The sequence below is a fragment of the Eschrichtius robustus genome, chromosome 2 (genome assembly GCF_028021215.1).
Source record: "Eschrichtius robustus isolate mEscRob2 chromosome 2, mEscRob2.pri, whole genome shotgun sequence".
In the NCBI taxonomy this organism is placed as follows: Eukaryota; Metazoa; Chordata; class Mammalia; order Artiodactyla; family Eschrichtiidae; genus Eschrichtius; species Eschrichtius robustus.
In genome coordinates, this window is record NC_090825.1 from 155,324,420 (window position 1) to 155,352,227 (window position 27,808).

Genomic DNA, 27,808 nt, shown 5'->3' on the forward strand with positions numbered 1-27,808 from the left:
CCCTATATTCTCTTTTGTCAGTAGTATTCTTGACAATTTTTAGGACTAGAGACATAGTTTTGTTTTGTTTTTTAAAGAGTTTAAAGAACTATTTGATCTTTGAAAAATCATGTTACATCGTTGGTCCCCAGTGTTTTCATCTACAGTATGTGAACTTTGGGTTAGATGATCATCAAGGTTCCTTCCATCTCTAATATTCTCTAAGTAAAGGGCTCTTGTGCACAATAAAATTTAAAACATAAGAATCATCGAGGGGGCTTGTTAAAAATGCAGATTCTTAGGTATCATTGTTGGAGGTTCTGATTCAGTTGGTTTGAGTGAGGCAAGAGAACCTGTATCATAAATGGGTGCATACCCATGGCCATTTTGATGACCTCATTTTGAGAAACTGATTCTCTTTCCAGCCTCAGATAACAGATGTCATAACCATTTTTGGCCACCAGGGTACCGTTGCTGCCCTGCCCTCAGTGGTGTGAAGTTGTAAGGGGCTGACCAGACCCAGAGGCCTGTGCTTTGAGAGTTTGCTTCTGATCCCATCCTCAGTATTAACTGTCACTTAGTTAATGTAGCTGCTGAGGAAAACCAGATAATCGAGCTTAAAATTAGGTGCCCTGCATTTGTACCTATGAGTCATTAAGTTTTCATCTCAGGCTGGGTAGGGGCGAGGGGAGGACTTCCATTTTCTCCTGTAGTCTAAAGTGCATAAATGAGCCACGGCTATCTTAGACCCTGTTTGGAGGTCTCTTACTCTGTGTTCGTGTTCTTTGTCATCCTAAGAGTCAAGTTTCTGGAAGGGCGACATCAGGATAAGTGGCAGATTTCTGTGTAAATATGTTAACATTTCATAGTGAGGTTTGGGGTCAGGGCTGTCCCTGACTTCTCTTTTAAATTTCTTTATTGTTTAAACAGTTTTATTGATGTATAATTCACATGCCATACAATTGACTCTTTTGAAGTATATGCAATTCAGTGGTTTTTAGTAAAATCTGTGAATTTATAGAGTTGTATGCACCTATCATGTAATCTAATTTTTGAACATTTCCATCACCCTCCAAAAGAAACCTTGTGCCTATTTGGAATCACTCTCATTCCCACCCCCAGACCCATTCAACCGATAATTTACTTCTTACCTCTATAGATTTGCCTTTTGTAGACATTTCATATAAATGGGATCATACCGTATGTGGTCTCTTGTGTCTAGCTTCTTTTATCTAGCGTAATGTTTTTGAGGTTATGCAGTAGCATGTATCATATTGCCAAAGAATATTCTATAGTATGGATATACTACATTTTATTTATCCATCCACCAATTAATGGACATTTGGTTTGATTCCACGTTTTCGCCGCTCTGGCTGATGTGTGCATGTAGTTTTAATTTCACTTGGGTGGTTACCTAGGGGTAATTACCTGGGTCATATGATGAATCAGTGTTTCAAAGTAGCAGTTTCGAATTTGACAATTCCACCAGCAATGCATGAGGGTTCCAGTTTCTCCATATCCTTGCCAACACTTGTTATTATTGGATACAAGTCCTTTATTGGATATATGATTTTCAAATATTTTTTCCTAGTTCATGGCACGTCTTTACTTTTTTAATGGTGTCTTTTGAAATGCATTATTTTTTATCTGAATGAAGCCCAGCTTATTTTTTTCTTTTATCAATATACTCTTTGGTGTCATAGCTAAGAAATCTTCGCCTGACCCAACATCAGTGTCTTGATGCTTACCTAAAATCTTGTAGGCTTTGTTCAACAGGAAGTGACCAGTGACACCTACTATTTAGTGCCTTGTTTAAACAGATGAAAGATGAATATGCACGTTGTGGCCTGAACCTACTCTAATGAAAGCTTGCCGACAGTTTTCCTAAGGTCGTGAAGGTGCCGCAGCCAGACTGGACTCCTCCATCACCATGCCATGGCCTTCTTAGCATCTCTTCCTCATCTTAGTGCCTGCCAGCAGCAGAGGAAGGAGAACATAGGTCTTTCATGTACCTTTTTGTACTATGAGGTAGCACTGTGCCCTCCTTACTTTTTCAGAGCCTTAGGTAGAGGACCCTACCCTGAGGTGCCACAGCTGGAGGAACACAGCCCTTCTCTTTTTATAGGTTTTAGAGTGAGATAGCGGGACAGTAGCTCACTCTCAGGCAACAAAAAACCAAACAAAAAACCACCCACTACCTTAGGGTTTTGTCCTAAGAATATGCTGGTTGCAGCCTCTGTAGGTAGACACCAGGCGTCCCTGAGAGCTTCTGATAGACTTGATACTTCTCCCCAATCCTGTTGTGTCTCTCCTGCTTTCCTAAAATACTAAGTAGTTTGTGTCCACTTTCAGTTCTGGATTTTTTCCCACTGCGTTTAGACTGGGAGAAACGTTATCAAATCCCAGCGTCATGAATGCCTGATTATCACTTGTAACTTTTGTCTCTTGAGCCTAGAAGGCATCTCTTGTGTATAAATGACACTGGACGTTAATATGCACCCTAAACTTGAATACAGTGCACATCTAGTAACAGCTTGTATAAAACGTGTTACTCCCCAAAGTAGTCCTAACACCTTATAATTGAAAAAGTGAGTTATAATTGACCAAATGCTTTCACAAATATGATCCCTTTTGATCCTCACATCTCTGTGGGGAATTACTGCTCCTTTTTTTAAAAAATAAATTAATTTTATATTTATTTATTTTTGGCTGCGTTGGGTCGTTGCTGCGCGTGGGCTTTCTCTAGTTGAGGCGGGTGGGGGCTACTCTTCTTGCGGTGCGCGGGCTTCTCATTGTGCTGGCTTCTCTTGTTGCGGAGCACGGGCTCCAGGCGCGCGGGCTTCCGTAGTTGTGGCACACAGGCTCAGTAGTTGTGGCGCACGGGCTCAGTGGCTCCGCGGCATGTGGGATCTTCCCGGACCAGGGCTCGAACCCGTGTCTCCTGCATTGGCAGGCGATTCCTAACCACTGTGCCACCAGGGAAGTCCCTACTGCTCCTTTTCTACGTATGAAGAAAATGTCTGGACTTCCCTGGTGGCACAGTGGTTAGGAATCGCCTGCCAATGCAGGAGACACGGGTTCGAGCCCTGGTCCGGGAAGATCCCACATGCCGCGGAGCCACTGAGCCCGTGCGCCACAACTACTGAGCCTGCGCTCTAGAGCCCGTGAGCCACAACTACTGAGCCCACGTGCCTAGAGCCTGTGCTCTGCTACAAGAGAAGCCACTGCAATGAGAAGCCCGTGCACCGCAACGAGGAGTAGCCCCCGCCCGCCGCAACTAGAGAAAGCCCACGTGCAGCAACGATGACCCAACGCAGCCAAAAATAAAATATAAACAAAGAAACAAAAAAAGACTTGTCAGAAGTCATTTATCCCCAAATATAGGATTTCTAACACCAAATTTGATGCCTTTCATGTAGCATCATGCTTCCTCTCCAAAGTAATAAAACTGAATTTTGGTAATTTTAAGAATATTAGACATGCCATGTTATATTAGACCTATGGTTAATCTATAAGCAGTCATTTACATTTTGAATGAGATCTGTAGACAGCGATATATATTCACTTTTTAGGACTTATTTCCTTCTCAAGCTTCTATTTCTTGCTACAAAGTAAAACGTTTTGTTTCCTGTTAAAGGAGTTCTAGGCATTGTCAGTGGGTAAGGTTTGTGGTGGTAGCCAGAGTACAGAGATCCTGAACGTGGGGACATCCTTTTGCCATTAAATTTATACTGTGCCCGAAGCTGGGTTGAATAGTTTTAGGCTGTTTGAGGTCCCAGGAAGACTCTTTGCCCACCCAGGGAGCAAAAGGCCCAGGAAAACTTCCATGTGATTTTAGCTTGACCCCATTTACTGGATGATTCATCCCTTCTTTCCTTAATTCCACGCCAGCTTTCTTCACCTAGGTTTTCTCCTTTTCCCGAGACCATTCTTATCGTGATCTCTTGTTTCACCACCTGTGGCTTAGGACCATATTTCTCCAAGTGTGGGCCCTTGAGCAGAATCATCAGTTTGTTAGAAATAGAAATTTGGAACCCACAAAATCTGCTTAGTCAGAAACTCGAGGGGATGGGGCCCAGCAGTCTGTCTTTGACACACCTTCCAGGTGATTCTGATGCATGCTCAAGTTTGAGAACCATTGGTGCAGTAGTTAATTTTTTTTTTTTTTTTTAAGCATTCCTTTAACCTTTCAAAGTGATTTATGAATTTCATCTGACTTACCACCCTTTAGGACAGCATTTTTCTCGCAGTGCTTTGTTTTTGGCCAAAATAAAGGGTTCCGTGGTCAGCTGGCATGGGAAAGACTACATTCTCATGCGTACTTACTCTGTGCCCCCCATACCCTACCCCCAAAGTAGGTTAGTGATTCATAATTCACAGTGGCATTTTGAAGGATTCTGAGATGTACTGCATAAAGAATCTAATAGATTAACTTTGACCTATTCACCCCCTCCCCCCCCCCGCATAAACACCTATCATCATCCCATGAGCTAATGTTGGATAGGACACCTCTGTGACCTTTTGGTTTAGGAGTTTCCTTATTCTCTTTTGGTCAGTCTTTGTGTGTTTAGATGTACTTCTCTTTTTGTCTTTGCTTATTTATTTCATTGCTAGTTAGACTTGCTGGGTCTTTTTTCCTTTTGCATTCTCAATATTAATTTGAAAATTTTGTACTTGAACTTTCTGTAACACATCTTTGAAACGATTCCTTTCCTCTTTCTGTCATCTGGTCTCTGAGTGATTGTCTGTTTGTTTTCATGTTTCTTTAGAGTGTTAGCCCTGGATTGGGTCAGATAACTTATGGGGAGTACTTACAATGAGTTTTAGGTCTTGTACTTGTGAATATTTCTTTTTTCCATTTATGCTTTTCCCATACTTATTTTTTTGATAGGCTTCTGTGACCCAAGTTGAAATTTTATAATAATTTACTTTGAACAACAGAATAATTTTTGTTATCTTTCTGTATTCTATATTGAAATGGTTATTTTCATACTTTTAATAAGAATGCTACTTTGGTACTACTGGTGGTTATAATGGTTTCAGCGGTTTTTTTAATTTACTTAATAGTTGATGTAAGATTTTTAAGCTTCATTGCTTGTGATAGGGAATTAGCAACTAAAATAGTATGTTAACATTTATCTTTTCCAGTGAACCTACTCAGAAATTCACTTTTCCTTCACAGAATTTGTAACAGAACTTCATATTGCCTTGCAGTGCTTACTGCATACAAGCTATGCTCTTGTTTCTGCTTGCAGGCTCTTGCCAGATGTCATTTTGTCAATGACACCCATTCCTACCACTGCATTTGAAGTTGCAGACCTCCTTCCCCACACGACCTGTTCCCCTCTCTACTTCATTTTTGTCTTTTGTGTTGATCAATATGTAACAAACTATGCATTTTATTTATTCATTGTGTTTGTTCTCCTTTAATACAAGGTGAACTCCCTGAGGGCAAGTGTTTTCATCTGTTTGGTCACTGCTTTACCTCTACTGTCTAGAACAGTGTGACACATTATGGATGCAGAGTAAGTTTTTTATTGAAGTACAGTTGATTTACAATGTTAATTTCTGCTGTACAGCAAAGAGACTCAGTTCCATATATATGCATTCTTTCTCATACTTTTCCATTATGGTTTATCACAGGATATTGAATTTAGTTCCCTGTACTGTATAGTAGGACCTTGTTGTTTATCCATCCTATATATAATAGTTTGCGTCTGCTAACCCCAAACTCTCAATCCATCTGTCCCCCACTGAATTCTTGATTTAAAAAAAAATTTAATCTCAGGAGATGTAGAAAATGCATTCCATAACATTCAGTATCTATTCATGATACAAAATGAACAGACTATCATTAGAAGGTATAAATATTCAGCAGATGTGATATTTAATGGTGAAACATTGAAAACATTCTTTTTTAATATTGGAAACAAGATAAGACGCCTTTCACCAACAAGATAAGATAATCCTTCTTTGCAGCATTATATAGGAAGTCTTACACAGGAAGAAAAAGAAGAATTCTTAGCATTGGAGAAGAAGAAACTGCTATCACTAGTCATTGAGGATATCTTGTCCCTGTAGAAAAACCAAAAGAATCTACAGATGAAGTATTCGAATGAATAAAAGTGGTTAGCAAGTATACTGCAAACAAAATCAATATACAAAATCAATTGCATTTCTGTACTCTGCTACAACTATTTAGAAAAGGCAATGAGATACCATTTATAATATTATCACAATTATAAAGTACCTAGGAATAACTCTAGCAAGAATAGGCAACAACTATATGGAGAAAATTATAGAACAAAGACACTTAAGAAAAACTAAAGGAATGGAGAAATAAATCTTATTTCAATAGAAAATTTCAATCTACAGAAGATGTGATTCTCCCCAAATTGTTTCAGAGATTTTATGACACTAAAATGAATTTCCTTCACCTCCCTCCCCCACATAGAACATGCGAGCTGATTCTTAACAGCAAATGGAAGAGTGAATTGGGGATTTTTGACCTACTAGATATTAAGACTCGCTATTATAAAACTCTACCAATTAAGACAGCATGGTACTGAGCAGAAATAAAAATAGATGATTGGAAGAGATTAGAGAAGCCAGGCGCACAGCCGTACATTTATGGTAAAGAGGAATATATAAATATATATGTATATGTTTTGGGGGTCAGCCTTTAAGTTCTCTCAGCAAATTATAGTTATACATTGCAGTGTTATCAACTAGTCACCATGCTATATATTAGAACCTCAGAACTTATTCATCTTATAGCTTAAAGTTTGTAGACTTTATTTTTTTAGAGCAGTTTTATGTTCACAACAACATTGAGTGAAAGGTACAGGGATTTCCCATGTACCCCCTGTTCCCATATATGTATAGCCTCCACCATTATCAACTACTCAGCAGAGAAGTATATTTGTTACAATTGATGAATCTGCATTTACACTTCATTAGCACCCAAAGTCCATAGTTTACATTAGGATTCACGCTTGGTGTTGTATGTTCTATGGGTTTTGACTAATGACATTATCCACCATTATGGTATCACTTAGTTGGAATCAAAGAGTATGTAGCCTTTCAGATTGGCTTCTTTCACTTAGTAATAAGCATTTAAAGTTCTTGCATATCTTTTCATGGGTTGATGGCTTATTTCTTTTTAGTGCTGAATAATATTCCATTATCTGGATGCACCAGTTTGTTTACCCATTCATCTACCGAAGGGCATCTTGGTGGCTTCCAAGTTTTGGCAATTATGAATAAAGCTGCTATGAAACATCTGTGTCCAGGTTTTTTATGTGGACATAATTTTTCAACTCCTTTGTGTAAATACCAAGGAGTCCGATTGCTGGATCGTATAGTAAGAGTATGTTTAGTTTTGTAAGACACTGCCAAACTCTCTTCCAGAATGGCTGTACTATTTTGTATTCCCACCAGCAATGAATGAGCGTTCCTATTACTTCACATTCTTGCAAGTATTTGGGGCTGTCAGTGTTTGGATTTTCATTTTTCTAATAGGTAGGAGCATTGTCATTAATTGGCGGAGGGGGGGAACAAAGGAAGTAACTCAGATATTCATTAATATCACTAGAATGATCTTGATTAAGCATGGTCAGTCCCTGAACTAGTGTCCTCCCGGACTGGGGAGTGCAGCGCGGGGCGGGGACTCGCAGAGAGGAGAACAGCGCATCAACCCCAGCGGGAGGCGCGCAGGTCTCGGGATGCGGAAGGCGGGCCGGCGCCGCGCTCCTCTCCGCCCCCGCGAGCGAGACGGTCACGTGCAGCGGAGGGGCTGACCTCCGCGGGCGGGCCTGGGAGGGGCGCCGCGCCGGTGGTTCAGGGTCGCCCGAGGCTAGGCGCGAGGCGGGCACTTGCGCAGCGCGGGGCGGAGTGCGAGCCGAGGCCGGAACCGCCGCGGGTGGGGAAGGGCGGGGAGGAGCCTGGGAGCGCGCCGGCCGCCGCAGGGGGAGGGGCGGGGCGGAGCCGCGGCGCGCGCGCCCGTCGGAGGGGGAGGGACAGAGCAGCCATTGGGCGCGCTCAGGGTGGCCGCTGCGAGCGTGGGGCGAGCGTGGACCGCGGCGCGGCGGTGCGACTCCATCCCCGGCCCTTCTCCCCGCCCCAGGCGAGGGCACCGTGTGGCGGCGGCGGCGGGGCCAGCGAGGCCGGAGGAGGCGGCTGTGCCCGGGCATGGTGGTCTGGGGCAACGCGGAAGGTGAGCGACCCCCGGGCCGGCGGCGGGGGTGGGGGTGGGGGCGGGGTGGGACTGGCCTCGCGTCGCCGGGTGGCGGCCCAAGCGCGGGCGGCCTGAGGCGGGGCGGGGGCGGCGCGCCGGCCCGGCCCCCGCGGCCCTTGGTCTCGCGGCCTGGGCGGCCCGCGAGAAAAAAAAAAAAGAAAAAAGAACTTAAAAATTGAGAGTTGCATATATAATAAAATGGCATGAAACTATACACAAGCATTGTCCCAAAACCAGTTTGCTGGTTTTGATACTGTAATATAGTTAGGTAAGATGTAACCATTGGAGGAAACTGGATGAAGCATACCTAGGACTTCTGTGTACTATTTTTGCAACTTCTTTTTTACCTCTGATTTTTTCAAAATGAAAAAAAAAGTCAACAATTTTAGTGCTGTTTTCTTGTAGATGAAATAGTGTCCCGCCATGAAAGCAATGAATTACTGATAAAAACCGAGGGCTACATCTCAAAAACATCATATTGAATAAAAAAGCAAATAGCATAAAAAGATATAGTATAAAGCTCAGAACATACAACCTAAACAATATATTATTTAGAGATATAGCTATGAGAAAATTAACAAGAAAAGCAAGTGAATGATAAGACACAAACTTGAAGATAATGTTTATCTCAAAGGACTAATGGAGGGTATGTGAACAAGAAAAGGGATTCAGGGTCCTCAAAGGTGATTGTAATGTTCTTTTCCTTAAATTTTTATTAATCACTATTTTATAACAACTCTGAAGTCTTAAAAATGTATAAACCTGATCTTTAGCATTTAATAATCACCTTTATTGAAAAGAGTAAAATTAAGTGAAAGGTGAATAAAATTCAGCAACATTAAACATGTTTGATAGAGCATATAATTATAAGAGCATCTAAGAGAAGATTGGGTTCTAGTTTAATTTCTGGTCTGACTAATTTGGGGTTAGTAGGTTTTGGTCAGTGGTTTTTGAAGGGCGGTCCCTGGGCCAGCAGCATTAGTACCACTTAGATATTTGTTAGAAACGTAAATTCTCAGACCTTACCCCAGACCTACGCTCTTGGGGAAGAGCCCGGCACTCTCTATTTTAACACAAACCCTCCAGGAGGTTCTGATGTGCACAGACTTTTGAGAGTCACCAGGAAGTTCAACTTTCTCACCCATAAAATTAGAAGCTAAAACTAGAACAGTGTTTCCCATAGTGTGGTAGATGTAGTACTGATCATGTGCAAGATGTTTTTAAGTGATAGACACATCACCATTTAAAATTTTATTTATTGTAATGTTTGTTAGACTAGTACAGATAGCTTACCAAACCCGTAAGTTCACTTATGTTGTGTCATACATTGCTAAGTTAAAAAGAAAAAAAAGGAAAGGAATCAACTTAATGTAAATATAAATAATAAGGCAAAATAGTAAGGTATGTATAGCAGAAAGTAACACAGCATTGTAAATCAACTATACTCCAATAAAAATTTAAAAAGTAAGGTGATATGAGAATATCACAAAATTCCTGGGGTTAGTTCTTAGATATTAAAGTTTCGGTAGTCCTGAAGAGGATCAATCTTGAAAATATTTTCCATTCTCAAATTCTGAGACTTCATGTGCTTGCTTTTCTTACAGATCTGCCTCCTTAATTTTGCTTTTTAAAATTCAAGCTAATACGTTAAAAATTTAGTCCACACAGCTTGTGTTGGGAGAGGAATGGCCTGTTACTGTGCTTTTGTATTGGGGGATACTTATCTGAGATTGAAAATTTAACCATAGTTAATGGAAAGTGTGGATAATGCACATGCGAATCATTAAAATTAAATATATTAAGGAGAAATCTGTTTTGAAAACATGATTTAATTTTAGAAGCACTTTCTTTCACTACGTGTAGTATTTATAGTGGAATAGGCAGATGGTTTTATGTAAGGAAATGAAATGAGGTTTGTGGACAGTAAGAAACATATTTTGGTAATTAGGGATTTAGGCTTTGAAAAGTCTATACAAGTTATAAACAGCTACAACATGACCGGCCCTGTTGTTAAAAAGTAAATTTATTTATTTATTTATTTTTGGCTGCGTTGGGTCTTTGTTGCTGTGCGTGGGCTTTCTCTAGTTGCGGCGAGCGGGGACTACTCTTCATTGCGGTGCATGGGCTCTAGGCGCGCGGGCTTCAGTAGTTGTGGCACTTGGGCTCAGTAGTTGTGGCTCGTGGGCTTAGTTGCTCCGCAGCATGTGAGATCTTCCTGGACCAGGGCTCGAACCCGTGTCCCCTGCATTGGCAAGTGGATTCTATACCACTGCACCACCAGGAAAGCCCATGACTGGCCTTTTTAACTGGCATTTTAAATAGCTTTTTTGAGATGTAGTTCACATACAGTTCACCCACTTAAAGTGTACAATTCAGAGGTTGTGTATAGCCAGAGAGTTGTGCAGCCATCACGGTGCACAATTCTAGAACATTTCATTACCCCAGAAAGCACCCCTATATCCATTAGCAATTATTCTCCATTCCCTCTACACTCTCAACCCTAGGCAACCACTTATCTACATCTTATTTCTATGGATTTGCCTATTCTGGGCATTTCATATAAATAGAATTTATATTTCATATAAACATAATGATGTGTAGCCTCTTGTGACTGGCTTCCTTAATATAATATTTTCAAGGTTCATCCGTATTGTAGCATGTATCAGTACTTTATTCCTTCTTATTGCTGAATAATATTCTGTTCTATTGATATTATATGTCACTTGATGGACATTTGGGTTGTTTGCACTTCTTGTCTTTTATGAATAATGTTGCATGTATGAACATTCATGTTCAAGGGTTTGTGTGAAAGTATGTTTTAATTTCTGTTTTATACCTCGGAGTGGGATTTCTGGGTCAGATGATGACTGTGTTTAACATTGTAAGGAACTGACTGGATCTAAAATGCATTCTCATTTAAAGCAAAATTACAAGTTTGCTGAAAACTTAAATACATTTCTGTTCTAATTTATAATAAGGTACCAATTTTGTTTGTCAATGGTTTTATTACAGACTATCTCTCTAAAATGATATTTGGCAAAAATCATCATTAAAATACATGTTTTTGAAAACAGTAGCTTACAAACGGCTGTTCTACATCACAGTTTATCATCATTTATGAAGATTGTCACATCTTCTGTGACATGGTTCTTTCTCTGCATATTTTATCGCTGCCTGTGTCATTTAGCATTTAGGGGAAAAAAATGTCATGGAAGCTGCTTCCTGAGCTGATGATTGAATTCAGATTGTTTTGGTTGACTTTTACAAATAAATTACATGTTAAGAAACTGATGGTAGTTTTTTTTCTAAAATTCTCGTTTCAGCAATAATAAAAAACATACTTCTAAAATAAAAACATAACATTTTGTAGTCTAGCTGCATCTGACCCTTGATATTTTGCTGTGTTGCCCTATTAATATTTTGAAGTTATAAGGAGAGATACTATTTTGTGTAATGAGAATTTATGTTCAGTAAATTGTTAATATTTGACTTTGTCTTACTTTCTTCTAATGCTTTCCTAAAGGCTTATGTACTAAATTAGCTACCTTTGGATTTCTTTTTAGGAAAGGTGTTCCAGATATTTCTTTTTCATACCTACTTGTGAAATGAGGTTTTTAGCACCTCCTTGTTATGAAGGAATACTTCTGAAAAAAATAAGATAAACAACTAAATGCAGTGAATAACTGAAGTAATAGAGAAGTGGTAGTATAGAAAAAAGATGCTCCTCAGGGAAGAGAAAGAAAAAATACCAGTTGGACTTGAATGGATAAGATTTATTTAAAGCCTTTCATTGCTGCATGGAGGATAAACAAAAAGAGTAGTAAGGCAGCATGAGGCATTCAGTGTCCTTGTAAAGAAGACAAGAAATATCCTTAATCTCTGAATCTATAACTATATGATTCTACACATAGATCAGCTAAAATCATCCTTTGTTTTACTTCTAGTAGGGATAAGCTGTTGTATGCACAATATTGTAATGGATGTTTGTAGTGAAGACTTGAAGCATTTGGATCATTTGGGAAGTAGACTCAGACAGGGTTTAGTGTGTAGAATACTTGTAAGCATGTGCCCTTGGGAACAACATAGTGGGAGGGAGGCAGAGGCGTCAGGATTGGGCAGAAGCTTACGTCAAAGTGTCTCCTTGGCCAGCCTTCCAAGAGAGGTTTGTTGATAGCTTGCATGTGGGGTATGACAGAAAGAGGTGTCAGGATGATTTCAAGGATTTCAGCCTCACTAACTAGAAGGACGAAGTTGTCATCAAGTTCATCCTTTGAAAGGAGGTTTGGTGGAGAAGATCTGGAGTTAGTTGGGCCTGTTAAACGTTCGAGATCTGTAAAACATCTATTGGCAGAGGATGAGATGAGTTGGTGAGTCCATATGTGAAACTGGAGCCCAGGAAAGAGGTCTGCAGTATATATAAATATGGGGGTGGTCAGCATAGGATAGGTGCTAATTAGACCAGGAGACTAGCTGAGACCACCAAGTGAGCATGTGTAGACTGACTTGAGGATGAGACAGGGCTGAGTCCTGGGACACTTCAGCGCTTAGAAATTGGGGCAAATAGGGGAAACCAGCGGAGGAGACTGGGATGGAGCCCCAGGACCCAGCACACTGCTTAACAGCAGTGGGTAGTAGATGTTTATTTAGTGGATAAATGTCCAAAGGGGAGGGAAAATAACATGGGACAGTGATGAATTTTATTTCTCCAGGTAGAATAACTTAAAAGGTGAAAAATAGGATCAACTGTTATCTATCTCATCGGTGAATGGGTGGGGAGTGAGTCATGGAAATTAGAATAAAAATAGATGTGTTCTTTTCTATAAAAATAGATGTGTATACATATAAAATAGGAACCGTTCCTTTTAATAAACTGAAGTATTTTTAATGCAGTTACTTTCTTTTAATCTTTATGGTACCTATTGTGCTTGTGTGGCTAATTCTTCGAGAAACTGTATAAAAATGTCCCCCGTGTATAGAGATGAATCCAGTTCTTCAGATTGATTATTTCTATTGTTTGTGAATATGCTTTAAAGTAGCACATTAAGTAGTTGAAACTCATTTGAGAAATTATCCTGTATTTGTATCTCTCTTCTTTGTACTAAATGACAGAAGAATTTCATTTATATATTTGCTACCATATATTTGATAATTTACAGTAGAATTTTCAGTGTTCTTCATGGTTAAAATTGGTACTAAAGGTGATTTGGAAATTGTGTTGAGCATGTATCTTGCTAAACTATAGAAGACAGACATTTTCTTCAAGGATTTTATATTCTAGGTGAAAAAGTTAAAACATTTATGGAAAGGTACATAAACAATTTTCTTGGGAAAATATACAGTTATGTCATTGAAACTCTGAGTCCTGTCTTACACTGAGCGGGACATTTATTAAAGAATAGACTGAAAGCAGAAATATCTGTAAGCTTGAATTTTGACAGAATGAAAGAAGAATACAAAAATCAAGCTCACAAACTCAGCTGCCTTGATGTGGATGAAGCTTCTGTGAACAGACAGCTACTGTCCTTGAATAATAGTTCACATATCTTTTGAAGTGAATTAAGCTTTGGTTGTATTGGACCTGACCTGTCGGTGAGAAGGAGATGGCTGAGTCCAGGGAGGCGTGTGAGCTTTCTCAAGACAGACTAGAGTCGCTGGTGGCTGAGACAAGTAGTGAAACGTTATTTCAAGGGTTGAAATATGAATAGGAACCAGTGATTTAACAATGCTCATCTCTAACTTTAAGCCTTTTCTTGAGCCAGAAACCTTGGTTTTTTATGAGAGTTTGAGATTCCCTGAAGATACAACCTAGGTTGGACAGTTACCCGGATCTATTATACATTTAAGCTCAGGAAAGTTATGTGAACTGTGTTACTGCTTCTTGTTTTTGTGAATTTTTGGTCCAGGCTTTCAGAAAGACCTGAGCTGAACTCTAGGACAAAGCTTGTGGTGACCACCATTGCTGTTTCAAGCCACTGTCCTCTGTGTTTCTTTCTGTCATTCAGGAATTTTGTTGTCATAGCTCCTCTATTACTGACGTCTGTGTGTGTGTGTGTGTGTAGGGGGTGTCCTTCATTTGTAAATTCTGTAATCTTTGGACCTTGGATGGAGATGGTAAATACAGAAGTCTTAGAATAGAATTGGTCCCAAACTATTTTGAGAGAAAACACAAAGCATATTAAAACTTACATTTTCAATTAAAGCATAGGGAAACCATTCACAAAAAGGGTGCAGAAGTTGATGCTGTTGTTTATTGTGTTATATGCTGGTTATAGACCTTCATTTTACGGTTATTTCTCTGAAATGCAGTAAAAAAAACAAAACCAAAAAACAATGCCTAGCACCATAGCAGCCCGTATGAAATGAGGCATATGCTGTTTCTAAGACTCACAGCATGTTTTTCTGATACTGTGTTTGCCCATAAACATGTTGATGGTAGGTGCTGTCTGAGGCAGGGGCGGTTTTCCTATGGAAATCCTCTCTTGAACATACTGGTTTCTGATTCCCCTTGAGGAAGAACGAAGCTCCTTTTTGCTTCCTTAGCAAATTTGATACTTCAAGTATTAATAACATAGCCAGTGGTTGATACGTATCTTGATGACTTACAGGTCATCATGATGGCTGCTCTGTCATAAGTTACTGTGGTTTCAGAGTATGTTAGAACTCTACGCAGCATTTTGAGGTGGGAGGGAGCTGAGGTGTAATGAAAGAGAAATTCCCTGCACAGCAGTGGTGATGCCTTAATGATAAAATCATCTTGCTCGGTCTCAAAATCAGTGGGTCTGCCAGAAACAGCATTAGATGTGAAGTCTGACCTGGGCTTACAGTTTGATTTTGCCATTAAAAGCGTTATGACTTTGCCCTCAACACTTCTGCGAGTCTAGAGGAATGTTAATTACTAAATTAAAACAAATTTATGAGATCCTTTTGATGGAGTAGAGTGTAATATCTGCTGAGTGCCCCAATATACATTGAGCCCTTTAGAGGAGAAGACTTGTAAGTGGTAAAGAGTAGGCTGCTTTTGGAGAAGGAAGCGTGAGGTGAGATGGCAAATTTGGGAATACGTTTTCTGAGGAAGGCCTTGGAGGAGGCCATCATTCTGTAAACCTGAACTTGAGATACAGCAGTGTCCGTTTTGGGGATAGGAGGTCTCTGGGGCATTTATGATTGGGAGTGTGTGAAAATACTGATTCAGAGCCAGGAGACCCTGTGACATTGGCTGCATCTAACCCAGGTCTTTCTCATTTAGGGCCCCAGACTAGGGAAGCTACAGTTATCTTCTGAAAGATAGTAAAAAAGATGACCTTGCTGCTCTTAAAGTGAAAGAATCCAAATTTTGGTGAAGAAATGTTTTAGGGACAGGATTGCCCCCATGTTTTTAATATCACTCTTGACTGATTGTTTATTTCGCTTCTTATTTGGGGAAAAGTATATGGAAGTTTAGGTTGGGAAAACTACTTGGAAGAGTTTCTTTTTTTTTTTTTTAAAGTCCTTCAATCAGTTATTTATTTATTTATTTGTTTGTTTGTTTATTTATTTATTTATTTATTTATTTATTTATGGCTGTGTTGGGTCTTCGTTTCTGTGCGAGGGCTTTCTCTAGTTGCGGCAAGCGGGGGCCACTCCTCATCGCGGTGCGCGGGCCTTACACTATCGCGGCCTCTCTTGTTGCGGAGAACAGGCTCCAGACGAACAGGCTCCAGACGCGCAGGCTCGGTAATTGTGGCTCACAGGCCCAGTTGCTCCATGGCATGTGGGATCTTCCCAGACCAGGGCTCGAACCCACGTCCTCTGCATTAGCAGGCAGATTCTCAACCACTGCGCCACCAGGGAAGCCCGGAAGAGTTTCTTAAGAATAACCTCATTAAAAAAAAAAAGAAAAAAAAAAAAAAGAATAACCTCATTAGATAGTTCGTGTGTAGATGTGAGAATAAAGTTTTCTTATAAACAAATGATTTTTTTTATGGTTCAAATATTTTATTTTCTTTAAAGATAGGAGTAGATTTTATAGTTGGAGACTCTTGCTATTATTTAAGCAATAACCAATAAGTGTGAGTAAGTAGCAATTATTTAGGAAGAATGATATAATGATGAACTATTGGAAAATATAACAACTATGGATAGCATTGTGGAATTGGAAGGGCCTTATCACCTGATTTTATAGACAGTTATCTCATTATTTAGCCTCCTCACTCTAAAATGGTAAAAATATTAGTTGATCCAGAGTTATTTTAAGGAGTAAAAGAGAATTTATTCATTCAACAATTATTTATTAAGTGCTTACTAGATGCTGAGGCACATGCAGGTTCAGAGGATGCGTCTGTGTATTAGAAAGAAGAAAATCCTGGCCTTCATGGATTTTACCGACTAAGAGGCAAGAGGCTTTACCCAGTGATGACAAACGAGATGAGGGCTTCCAGTGTGCTCCCTGCAATGGTGTTTTAGACTGAACACAGTGCCTGATAGTTGCGGTAGAAGAAGACTAGCACCAATGTGTCTTGGATGCAAAGTACACCCATTATCTCATTTAAATCTAACACCAGTTCTATAAACTAGGTCTAGTTTCCCCCCTTTTACAGCTGAGCAATGTTGTGTTCTTTTAGGTCTGTGATCAAATCATGGTTATTAAATAAATTAATGAGTAAACTTAGACCTAAAGTGTGGTCCAAGGTCTTCAGCCAGATAGTGGCAGAGCTGGCACTAGAACTGGTTTTGACTCAAGCTCAGGGCTCCTTTCATTGTACCGCATTGCCCCTCAGAGCGTGCATGGGCAAATAATCGTATGTACCATGGTAGATAGGAAGAGTGCACAGTTTCAGAGATCCCATACTTGCCAATATGAAAATCATTTCACACAGTACAAATAATAACAGTGAAATCAGGGCTGCTAGCATCCTCAGTTTTAATTCCCATCGCTAGTTATATTCAATTATCCAGTGAGATGGACTTTGAGCTGTGGATTTAGTGTATTAAGTAATAGGATCCAACTCTAAGTTTTCTCTGGCAAGCTATTGGCTGTGAAGTAAATTCAAGGCTATTCATCCAAAATGTAAGGTGTCCTGAAGTAGATGTATATGTCATCTTGTCTAATGCGTGGGTTGTGTGAGAGATTTTTCTTTCCAAATTGAGTCATTGGAGACCATTGCTCCTATTACTGCCTTTGAAGTCCTGCAGCTGGTGAACCTTTGGTAGTTGAGATTTCTTTCTCAAAAAACAAAAACCAAAAACATGTATTATAAGTATTTGTAGTCTAGTTGTGTGTGGGTTACGTGTCTTAATTAGTAAAGTTCTAGTGAATGTCTTGGGATTTTATAAAAACTTCAGTAATAACTAAAAATGAACATTTCTGATCCTTTCTCGTGACCCCATAATCAAATCCAAGTCAGTTTCTACTCTCTGCCTGCTATCCTCCAACTCTGAACCATCTTGAAAATACTTGTTTTTTCTAAACATTGTTAGTTTAGGGAGTTACTTGGAGTGAGAGAGTCTCTTTCCTTTGGCTTCCTTTGGGTCAGCAAAGCAGAGGAGTTAGTTTTGGAGGGTTCTCCTTCTATGCATCATCAATTTCAGTCCTTGGCAACGTCTCTAGTCCCAAAGAAATGATGTGGGACTCCCCACGTCTTCCAGAATTTTTAGAAGGCATGTGATGTATTAACAGTACCTGTGTCTCTTCTGTAATTCATTTGGGCTCTGCAAAATGCCAAAGTGTATCTAATAGAGCAGTACAAGACGTGTGCCTATTTTCTTAAAAGTCAACCTTAATTTCGTGTCACTCCAGTCTGCCGCTGGTCTACCCAATAATTAGGATTTTAAGGCTTATGAATAGTTAGGGGCGCTCCTAGTCCAGAAAGGAGATGCAACTGAAAACATGACATATATTGGCACTACCACTGCAGTGCTTTGGGTTTAAATATTCATCAGGCAAAACTAAACTCTATGAAATGAATGCCAGGATAGACCAGTCTCATCCTGATTTCCTGTCTGGAGTCTATTGCTATAAAAGGTGTATATGTTTATAATTCCTGCCCCTAATATTCCCTTGCTTCTGTAGAGCAGTGTTGCTTTCCCAAGCACTTAAATATGTTTGATTTTACCCTTGCACCTGTCTTTTAAGGCAGACAAACTCAAGTTGACACACAGTTTTTCTCATGACAAGGACCAGTTGTGATTTATGGCCATTTACAGGATGTCAGTGATGTGGAGAGGGTACATTTTGAGGGAACAAGGCTATATATGTATATCCTTTCACTTGGCAATAAAGAACATGGTAAAAAGCTGTTTTCTTCTCAGTGAAGAGCCCTTAGGCTAACTTCCTATAATGTTCACCTAATGTGTTACTATGTTCAAGTCACCTTAACAAATATTTCTTGAGTGCCTGCCTCCTGCAAGGTATTCCACTGGCTGAAGTGAAAGTTTCTGTGAGAAGCCTGATGTATAGAATTTGGAAGTAAAAAAATGCAGTGTTAGTGTGGGTCTTTACTGCTTTAGTTGAAAAGAAAGTGTTATGAGGTAACCTGTCTTTTCCTTTATGAATTTGGCTTGTTTAGCAAGAAACGTATTAACCAAAGATGAAAGGTAGATTCAGGAACATTTATTCACTTTTGAGTGTGAACTTTTATTTTCACCAGAAATTCCTAAACACCTTGATTATAATAAAGTACAACCCTGATTTTGGCTTTTAGGGCCAAGGATAAAAGATTTGTAGGCTTACTGAAGAGTAGATTCTGTGAAAGCACAGACTCCTGATAAACGCTGAGTGCCCTGTAGTCCTCTAGATCAGCGGTCCCTAACCTTTTTGGCACCAGGGACCAGTTTCGTGGAAGACAGTTTTTCCACGGACGGGGGGTTGGGGGTATGGTTCAGGTGGTAATGTGAGTGATGGGAAGCGGCAGATGAAGCTTTGCTGGCTCCCCGCCACTCACCTCTTGCTGTGCGGCCAGGTTCCTGGGGGGTTGGGGACCCCTGCTCTAAATAACTGTCCTAGAAGTGGAAGAGCCAGTCTTTTTGTTGGTGAGGACCCAGTGGCCTCCATCATTGTAACTACTGTGATATAACCTGTAGTGTGTGATTGATAAATAATTTAATACTGTTGACAGGGGTATTTGTTGCTTACTTTGTACATTTGCAAGCAGTTCTTTCTTCCTCATGATACTCCTTGCATTAATAGTTGAGCGAAATGACATGATGAGTCAATAAGACTGCTTTCCCTGTGACCAGAGTTGTCAGGACAAGTCAAGGTCTAATCAGACATTTTCATTTCATTAAGTTGGACTTTTGCCAGAGCCTTTTGGAAGCCAGCATAACACTTGTTCTTGCAGGTCACTGGCCCAGACACAGTCACATGATTACACCTCCATGCGACAATGTCTGGGAAATGCTGTTTTATAGTCTTGTTTCGGAATAAAAATCAGGGTTCTGACGTTAAGAAAAAGGCTACTGCTGAGCTACCCCAATTCTTTTCCCTACCTCCAATTTCTTCCTGATACTTAGATGGAAGATCTGGCTGTATTCCTTTTCTTGAACTCTGTGTGGCATACTTGGGTACTTCATGTCCTAGTCTTTCAACCTGAGAGGAGGATCCTTCAAGTTTTTGCAGTTTGCAACTCCATGAGCTCAGTAGGAGTATCCTTGAAGCAAAATAAGAACAGGGTGTTGCATGCTCTTTTTTTGTTTTTTAATTTCAGATTTTAATGATCAATTTTAGTTATCTATGCAAAGTGATTCATGCAGATCATAAAATTCTTAGAGGAAAAGGAACCCTGGGACAGAAGACATGGGTCCACTGAGGGCGGTAGTCATGGTTTGCAAATAAAAATTGTGACTGCAGCCAGAAGAAGGAACAGTGGGTGCTGAGAAAGGAAATGACAGATAACCATTCCTAGAGGGTTTATTTGGCTTTTTAGAAATAAGTAAACGAAAAGTTCCCTCTAGTTTGCTGCTTTGAGTCTTCCCTTTGAACACATCATCTAGACAGAGTTGACATAGATGGTTCTTTTAATTTAAAATCTCTGTAGTCTTCAAACAAGGAGGCCCCATGCAGGCAGTCTCACAGATGGTTGTACATGAATTACCCATCTGTCTTCAAGAAAGGGAGTTTGTGATTTCCTTCTAAGAAAAGGATTTGCAGGATGTGGCGGGAACGAGGTGAGTGAGGCCTTCAACTTCCATGCAGTTGTAGACATTTTGGAGGCAACTTGAACTCTTTGGATCATACTTTAATCCCTGACACCTAAGGATGGCGATCCTAATTTCAGCATCTGGGTGGTATTCATGAAAGACTTCTGGTTGAATAAGTTAGGAAGGATGCTCATATGAATAAACCTTATTATATGCCCCAGTTTCTGGGCAGCCTGCAGTACCGAGTTCTGACCTGGGATTAGGATGCCTTGTGTGGAGCTAGTGCCACTGCAGCTCTTAAGTCTCATCCAACATGGTTATTTTCCATGTGCTTCTGAGTAGCTGTTTCTTTGGCTTTCTAATAGCATGGATACTCAGCATAATCACAGACTCCTAGATATGGAAGTATCTGAATGATAATGTAGTCTAATTTCGAAAGAAATGAAATGAAAGAGGCCAAGTGACTTGCTTCAAGGTATCTGGTAGAAAAACTGGTGTTAGAACCTTGGTTCCGTGTTCTCAGTCCAGTGCTGTCTTGCAGTGCACTGAATTTCTCAGAGAAAATGAGACTAAATGTGGTGTTTTTCTGTGTCCTCCTTTGCTCCTGGTACTTAACAGACCTGGAATCTACTCATGTATGTGTCAGGTTTTAGATCAGCAGTAGGCTCACTGATTATGGAAATAATTGGGGAGATGTGGTATGTGTGAAAGTTTCAGGTAAGCGAGGCAAGGGGTTGTGGTGGTGGATTGGGAGATGTTTGCCAGTTCAAATCACATTTCTGCAGTGCGTGATGGGACTTGGGGCTCTTCTTTCTGTAGCTTATTAACAGATAAGCTGTTTCGCTGCTGGAGCTGCTGAATCTACAATAGCATGAATCAGCAAGAAGGAGGTGTGATTAGTCACGTGGACTTAGGCCTTTCCCATTGCCAAGGCTTGATATATTCACATCTTCCACTTTTTTTTTTCCTTCCGGTTTTACTGAGATATAATTGACATACAGCACTGTAAAAGTTTAAGGTATATAGCGTAGTGCTTTGACTTACATACATCATGAAATGATTATCACAGTAAGTTTAGTGACCATTCATCATCTCATATAGGTACAAAATTAAAGTAGAAAAAAAGTGGTTTTTTTTTCACATCTTCTGTTTTTTCCTCTTTGTAGAGGCTCATCACATGGAACGATAGCATGTTTAGTCTTCTGTGTTACACTTGGTTTAGTCCACGTAATTACATGTAATGTAAAATTACATACAGTGCAAATCAGTCAAGAGGCTATCTTTCCTTCCTCCATCTCTGAGACATGGGTGACCACAGGAGGCCACTCTGTTGACATTTCTTGCTCTTGTCGTGGCCCTGTTGCCAATCAGTCTAAAAAAATATTTTTCTGTGAATTTCTTGTGAAGTTATTTACATGAAAAGTTTTCTAAACGTATGTAATTCAAACTTGATTCTTTGTTTAATGCCAGTGTAATTTTTATTGACTAGAAAAACAATTATATGAATTCTGGATTTTCCCGGGAAATCTATAACATGCCGATCGGAAGTTCATATGGGACCTCTGTCTCCTCGTGAGCCCTAGGTAAGGTACAGTGAGGATGGAGAGGTGGATAAAGGAAGGAGTGAGTGATGCTTCATTGAGGAAGGTGAGCAAGGTGGCCAGATAGGTTTGTTTCATGACAAAGAGTGTGATTTAAGCACTTACTTTCTTTTGAAAACCTCTCTTTTCACCATCTCCCTATCCTGATATCACAGGAGGAAGGAAAAAACCAAACAAACCTGTTGCCTCATTTCCTAAAGCAGTGATTCTCAAACTTTAATGAACATGCAAATCACCTTGCATTTTCCAAGACTGCCGACTCTGATTTAATAGTGGTGGGGCAGTGGTTCTCAAAGTGTGTTCCTCAGAGCAGCAGCTCCGGTTCTGCCAGCCGTGTTAGAACTATAAATTCATGGACCTCGCCTGACCTGCTGAATTAAAATCTCAGAGGATCGGCCTCAGAAACTGTTTTTACACATTCACCAGGTGATTCTTGTGTACCTTGAACATTTGAGAATCACTGCCATTGAAGCTATTCTCTTGGGATTTTCCCAGGCCTCTGGTATTTGCTACTCTGTGATTGGGCCTTGGTATTATTCCCTTGCTATTTAGCAATTGAAACTTTTGGGCAGAGATGTTACTTGAGGCTCCTGACTGGATGTTAGTGTCCAGCAAGTTAACTGGCTCTATTAAAGTATGTTTCTTAGTCCTTCACCACTCTCTCTGTTATAACCCTGATACTTTGTAAAGCAAAGATGCCATTTCATGGAATCATGAACATCAGTACCATGGCTAGACACCATACGTAACATGGCGATTGGGTAATACCTTAAAAGGTAGACCGAAAAAGAAACTGACGAAATAAAACACCCCAGAAGAAAATGCTCTTGTAGATTTTCAGGGGTTTTACATGTTAATATCAACTGAGTCCCAATTCACAGATAGTTTCCATCATATTAATAGCCAGTGGGCGTTGTTACCTAGATTCTATGCCTGCTTGGTTCAGATGGGTGCAACCATGCTTAGCAGTGCCTTTACCAGTGTTGCCATTACTGGTGAAGGAAGAATATTTTATAATAGGGATTGGATTCTCTCAGAAGTCAGTTTTCTTAAGGTATTTGCAAAGGATGAATGTTACCTCCTACAGTGTTTCAAGAGCTCTAACTTTAATTTTCTGAAAGTTTTATTGATTTCCTCCAAAGGCTATAGCTGGAGAAATACGCACTGTATGTTATTATTTGTCAGATTGGTTACAGGGTCTCCAATATAGGTGGGCTGAGGCTGGGTTTGTGCTTTTCCTCTGGGAGGTTTTTCATCTTAGAGAAAGGATCCATGTGTTTTGTGAATCTCTATAAAGCAATGAGAGGAGTTCAAAATTTATTAGAGTATTCGACAAGTGCTCCAAAGAGGGATATTTGGGCACAAGGTCTAGATGCTAATGTATTATGTTCTTTGAAAACAGCTTAAATATAAGTACATTATAAGAACCCTAGTGAAGATTTAAGGGTAATGCTGTAAGATCTCTCATAAAGGATTCACAAAAAGTGCTGCAATTTTGTAACCTTTCCAGAAGCAATACAGTGTATGTTCACCCCTCATTTGCAACTTGAAGAAATTTACCCAGTTTATGCGGAAAATTGAAAAGAAGCAGAAGCTTATTCCTAAGCTAGAGTTTTGAAGGCCAACAATTAAAATAAACATGTCTCTGCCAAAACTTGAACTAAATTTAAAAATTTAGCATATAAATTAAAGCTTACTTAAAACTAAATTTATCAAGGAAATACATTTGTTTTGCATTACTGGTTTCAATTATTGTGAAAAGGCTTCCATTTCTATGGAACACTGAAGATTTTTTAAAGTTTCAAACAATTTATTAGACAATTGCACCACTGAAAATGAGTTACAAGTGTCTGGCTTAAATGTATGAACTATTAGCACATCGTTGATGAGCTTAGAGAGAGATGTTAAAGCAGCCATTATCCTCCTGCAGTTTCATGTTCCTATTCCCAGGGGACTGTAAGAAACTGGTTTGTAGACTGAAAACAGATAAAGCTATGGGCTGAGGATATACGTAGCATCTCTTCTCTCCTATTCGTTTGTTCTTTCTCTTGGGAATCTGAATTTTGGGACATTGCTGATGAATTGCTGTCAGGCATGGGTACTCTTAGTTTATTGCCATAGAAGAAGAGAGAGATTACTTCCTTGTTTGCAGTACCTGTCTGCTCTAGTCCTGTCGGTACAGTGTTTCCTAATTAATATTTCCTAAACACCTACCTCATAACTTTTTTTCATTTACTAAATATTTATTTAGTTCTTGTTTTCCCAGCTTTCTTGAGGTATAATTGACAAATAAAATTGTATATATTTAAAGTGTACAAACTGATTTGATACACCTAGACATTGGGAAATACTTGTCCTGATGAAGTTAATTAACATTTCCATCACCTCACATAGTTCCCCTCTACCCCCATACCCTTGTTTTTGTTTTTGTTTTTTTTGGTGGTGAGAATGCTTAAAGTCTATTTCAGCAAATTTCAAGTATACAAGACAGTATTATTAACTACTGTAACCATGTTGTACATTGGATCCTCAGAACTTATTCATATTCTTCTTAAAACTGAAAGTTTGTACGTTTGACCAACGTTTTCCTGATTCCCTCATCTCCCAGACCCTGGCAAGGACCCTTCTATTCTATTTCTATTAGTTCAATTTTTTTTTTTTTTTTTAAGATTGCACATGTAAGTGATACCATGTAGCATTTGTCTTTCTCAGTCTGACTTTTTCCATTTAACATAATGCCCTCCGAGTTCATTCATGTTGTCACAAATGACAAGATTTCCTTCTTTTTTATAGCTAAATAATATTCCATTGAATATATATACCACATATTCTTTCTTCGTTCATTGATGGACACAGGTTTCCTTATCTTGGCTATTGTCAATAATGCTGCAATGAACATGGGAATGCAGATATCTCTTTGGGATACTGATTTCATTTCCTTTGGATATGTATCCAGAAGTGGGATTGCCGGATCATTCGGTAGTTCTATGTTTAACTTTTTGAGTAACTGCCATAATGTTTTCCATAGTGACTGCACCAATTCACATTCTCACCAACAATGTACAAGGGTTCCCTTTATTCATATCCTCACCAAGATTTGTTATCTCTTGTCTTTTTTCATAATAAACATTATAATAGGTAGTGAGGTCATATCTCATTGTGGTTTTGACTTGCATTTCCCTGATGATTAGTGATGTTGCGCACCTTTTCATATATCCGTTGGTCATTTGTATGTCTTCTTTGGGGAACTGTCTATTCAGGTCCTCTGCCCACTGTTTAATTGGAGTTTTTAAAAAATTTTGCTATTGAGGCATATGAGTTCTTTGCATGCTTTGGATATTAATCCCTCATCTGATAGGTAGTTTGCAAATGTTTTCTCACATTCTGTAGGTTGCCTTTTCCTTTTGTTGGTTGTTTCCTTTGCCGTGCAGAAACTTTTTAGTTTGATGTAGTTCTGCTTGTTTATTTTTGCTTTTATTGCCTGTGCTTTCGGTGTCAAATCCAGAAAGATATGGCGAAGACCTATGTCAAATAGCTTACCACCTATGTTTTCTTCTAGAAGTTTTATGGTTTCAGGTCTTACATTTAAGTCCTTAATCCATTTCAAGTTAAGTTTTGTCTATGGTATTCTTTCGCATGTGGGTATCAATTTTCCTAACACCAGTTATTGAATAGACTATCCTTTCCCCATTTTGTGTTTTGGGCACCATTGTCAAAGGTTGGTTGACTGCATATGCATCCCACATAACTATTTTCCTGAAAACTTTCATTTACTCCTGTTTGCTGTGCCAGGATTCATGGCCCTCAGTTTACTGTTCTATTTTCATTGATCCCTAATCATCACTCCGTCTGCTTCAGTCAGTCCAGTGATTTTCCTTCTTCCACCACATCTCAGGTTCATGCAAAGTAGCTTCTTGGGCAGAGTTGCCTTTTCTTTCTAAACAGGTCCAGTCAGATCATCACATATGACTGCTTGTACATATAGAGGAAGGCAGACTATCAGGAGAAAACTATTTTAGGATTCTATGTTATAAACATTTTAACTAAAAAACTTTTAAATTTAACGAGTTCATGCTTCTTAAAAAGAAAATGCTGAACACAATTTAATCCTTTCCAGGTAAATTAGAGTGACATTATACACAGTAAAAATAAGTTGCATGGTAGTGATTTCTACTAGACAGGTAAGGTATTAAGGACTAGTTGTCTCATCCTACATTGAATAATACGTCTTGCAGCTGATATTTGTTTTTATAATGAATGCACACGTGTGTTGGTTTAAATTGCTGTGTTGAGATTAATGTTCTCAGAAATTATTTCTACATTACCAGGAAGTGGTACATTTGAAGCCTCTCCTGTACCATCTTGAGATTAAAAGAAAAAAATAAGAACTTTCTTTTATTTCCATTACTTAAGTTTATTTAAACTCGTGTTTAAAAAACAAAATATCTTCTCAAATCCCTAGTCATATTTCCATGCAGCTTGGTTCTAAGAGTCCTGGAAACAAAGAACAGTATCAGTCCAGGACCTTTGCAGGAAATGTCCTCAAGATCACTAGTGCATCTTAGGATGTTAGCCCAAGGGCCAACTGGGATATCAGGCCACATTGAAGAGATACTTTAATTTGTAAGATTTGTTGTGACCGTCAGACAACATATGTCTTTTGACTCCATTAAGGAATGTGTGAAGGCACAGCACTACTAATGCTACATTAGCTATCTGTCTTTAACTTTCAAAAATAATTTGAAAGCATTTTTAATGCCATTTTTCAGACGGCGAAAAGAAGTGCAAAGAAGTTAACTTGGCCAAATATAAGTGAAGGAGACGTGATTTTAGCTCGAGAACAAATGCTTTGTCTCATTACTGTACTGCTTCACTATAACAATCAAGATGTGGAGATTTCTAAAATTTTCACCATGAATGTTAAGAAAACACTAGATTGCATGATGTGTTACAGAAACACCCACTAAAATCCACTGAAGTAAGAAGTTGTGAATTCTCTCTGTACTTTGATAAATTCCCCTTGGGAGCACACCGGTTTGGAATCAAGAACGCTTGGTTCTAGTCCTAACATCTCCATTCTGTGGGTCTCAGTTTTTAATATTAAAACTCTCCAAGGTCCCTTCTTAGTGCAGTGATACATGCCTATGGAAGTGGGGCTTTTTGCATGCTTTATGAAGTATTTTAGAGCCAGCTGGCCTGGCACTTTACACTGGAGGAAAAAGTAGCCATTAAGGTCTTAAATTTGTCCCGTGTAGTAAAGACTGAAGGTGAAGATGAGAAGTTTTGTTTTCTTAGGTTTTGTTGAAGCAGGCTGCTACTGACTGCTGCCCTGGGATGCTTGGGATTCGTCATAGGGCCGGAGGCTGTGCCTGCCGGTCTGGCAGTGGGCCATCCTGGCGAAGCACAGCACAGGGGCTGGTGTGCGCTGCCACGTGAAGTATTAGATAACTGCCCAGAAGAGCTGCCATACATGCAGAGGAGGGGGTATTCAGGGCTGCCCATGGTAGTCATAAAATGATAGATATGAATCTAATCTTAGAAAAGCGAGTTGAACTCCCTCACTTTTAGTTGGGGCTCAAGGAAGTGAGGAAAGTTGTGCAAGTTTGTACCTTTAGTGTGAAAGTTGAGGATGGAATTCGGGTCTCCTGACTACTTATCTAACTCACCACTTACACTCATTTATGCTAAATACCATGCCTCCTTTTGCTCCCACAGGAATATGGTCACTTGGTGAATTTATGTTCATTTATTTCATGTACAACCTGAAATGCCTCTTCTTGCTTATCAAATCAACGTAAAGCACTTGAAAATTAGATTCAAGCTTAGACAACAGACACAGTGACGTATTAAGATCATTTTATGCCGTATCATGATGATT

At 39.5% G+C, this 27,808-nt stretch overlaps 1 protein-coding gene across 1 annotated transcript in view; it reads left to right on the forward strand.

Annotated features, from left to right (window-relative positions):
* The first annotated feature begins 706 nt into the window (after nucleotides 1-706).
* LOC137758978 (uncharacterized) overlaps nucleotides 707-27,808 on the forward strand; it is a 43,853-nt gene continuing 16,751 nt past the window's right edge. Inside the window, exons 1-2 of the mRNA XM_068534915.1 lie at nucleotides 707-825; nucleotides 7,611-8,194. Coding sequence (XP_068391016.1) covers nucleotides 707-825; nucleotides 7,611-8,194 — 703 coding nt within the window. The remainder of the gene's footprint in view (nucleotides 826-7,610; nucleotides 8,195-27,808) is intronic.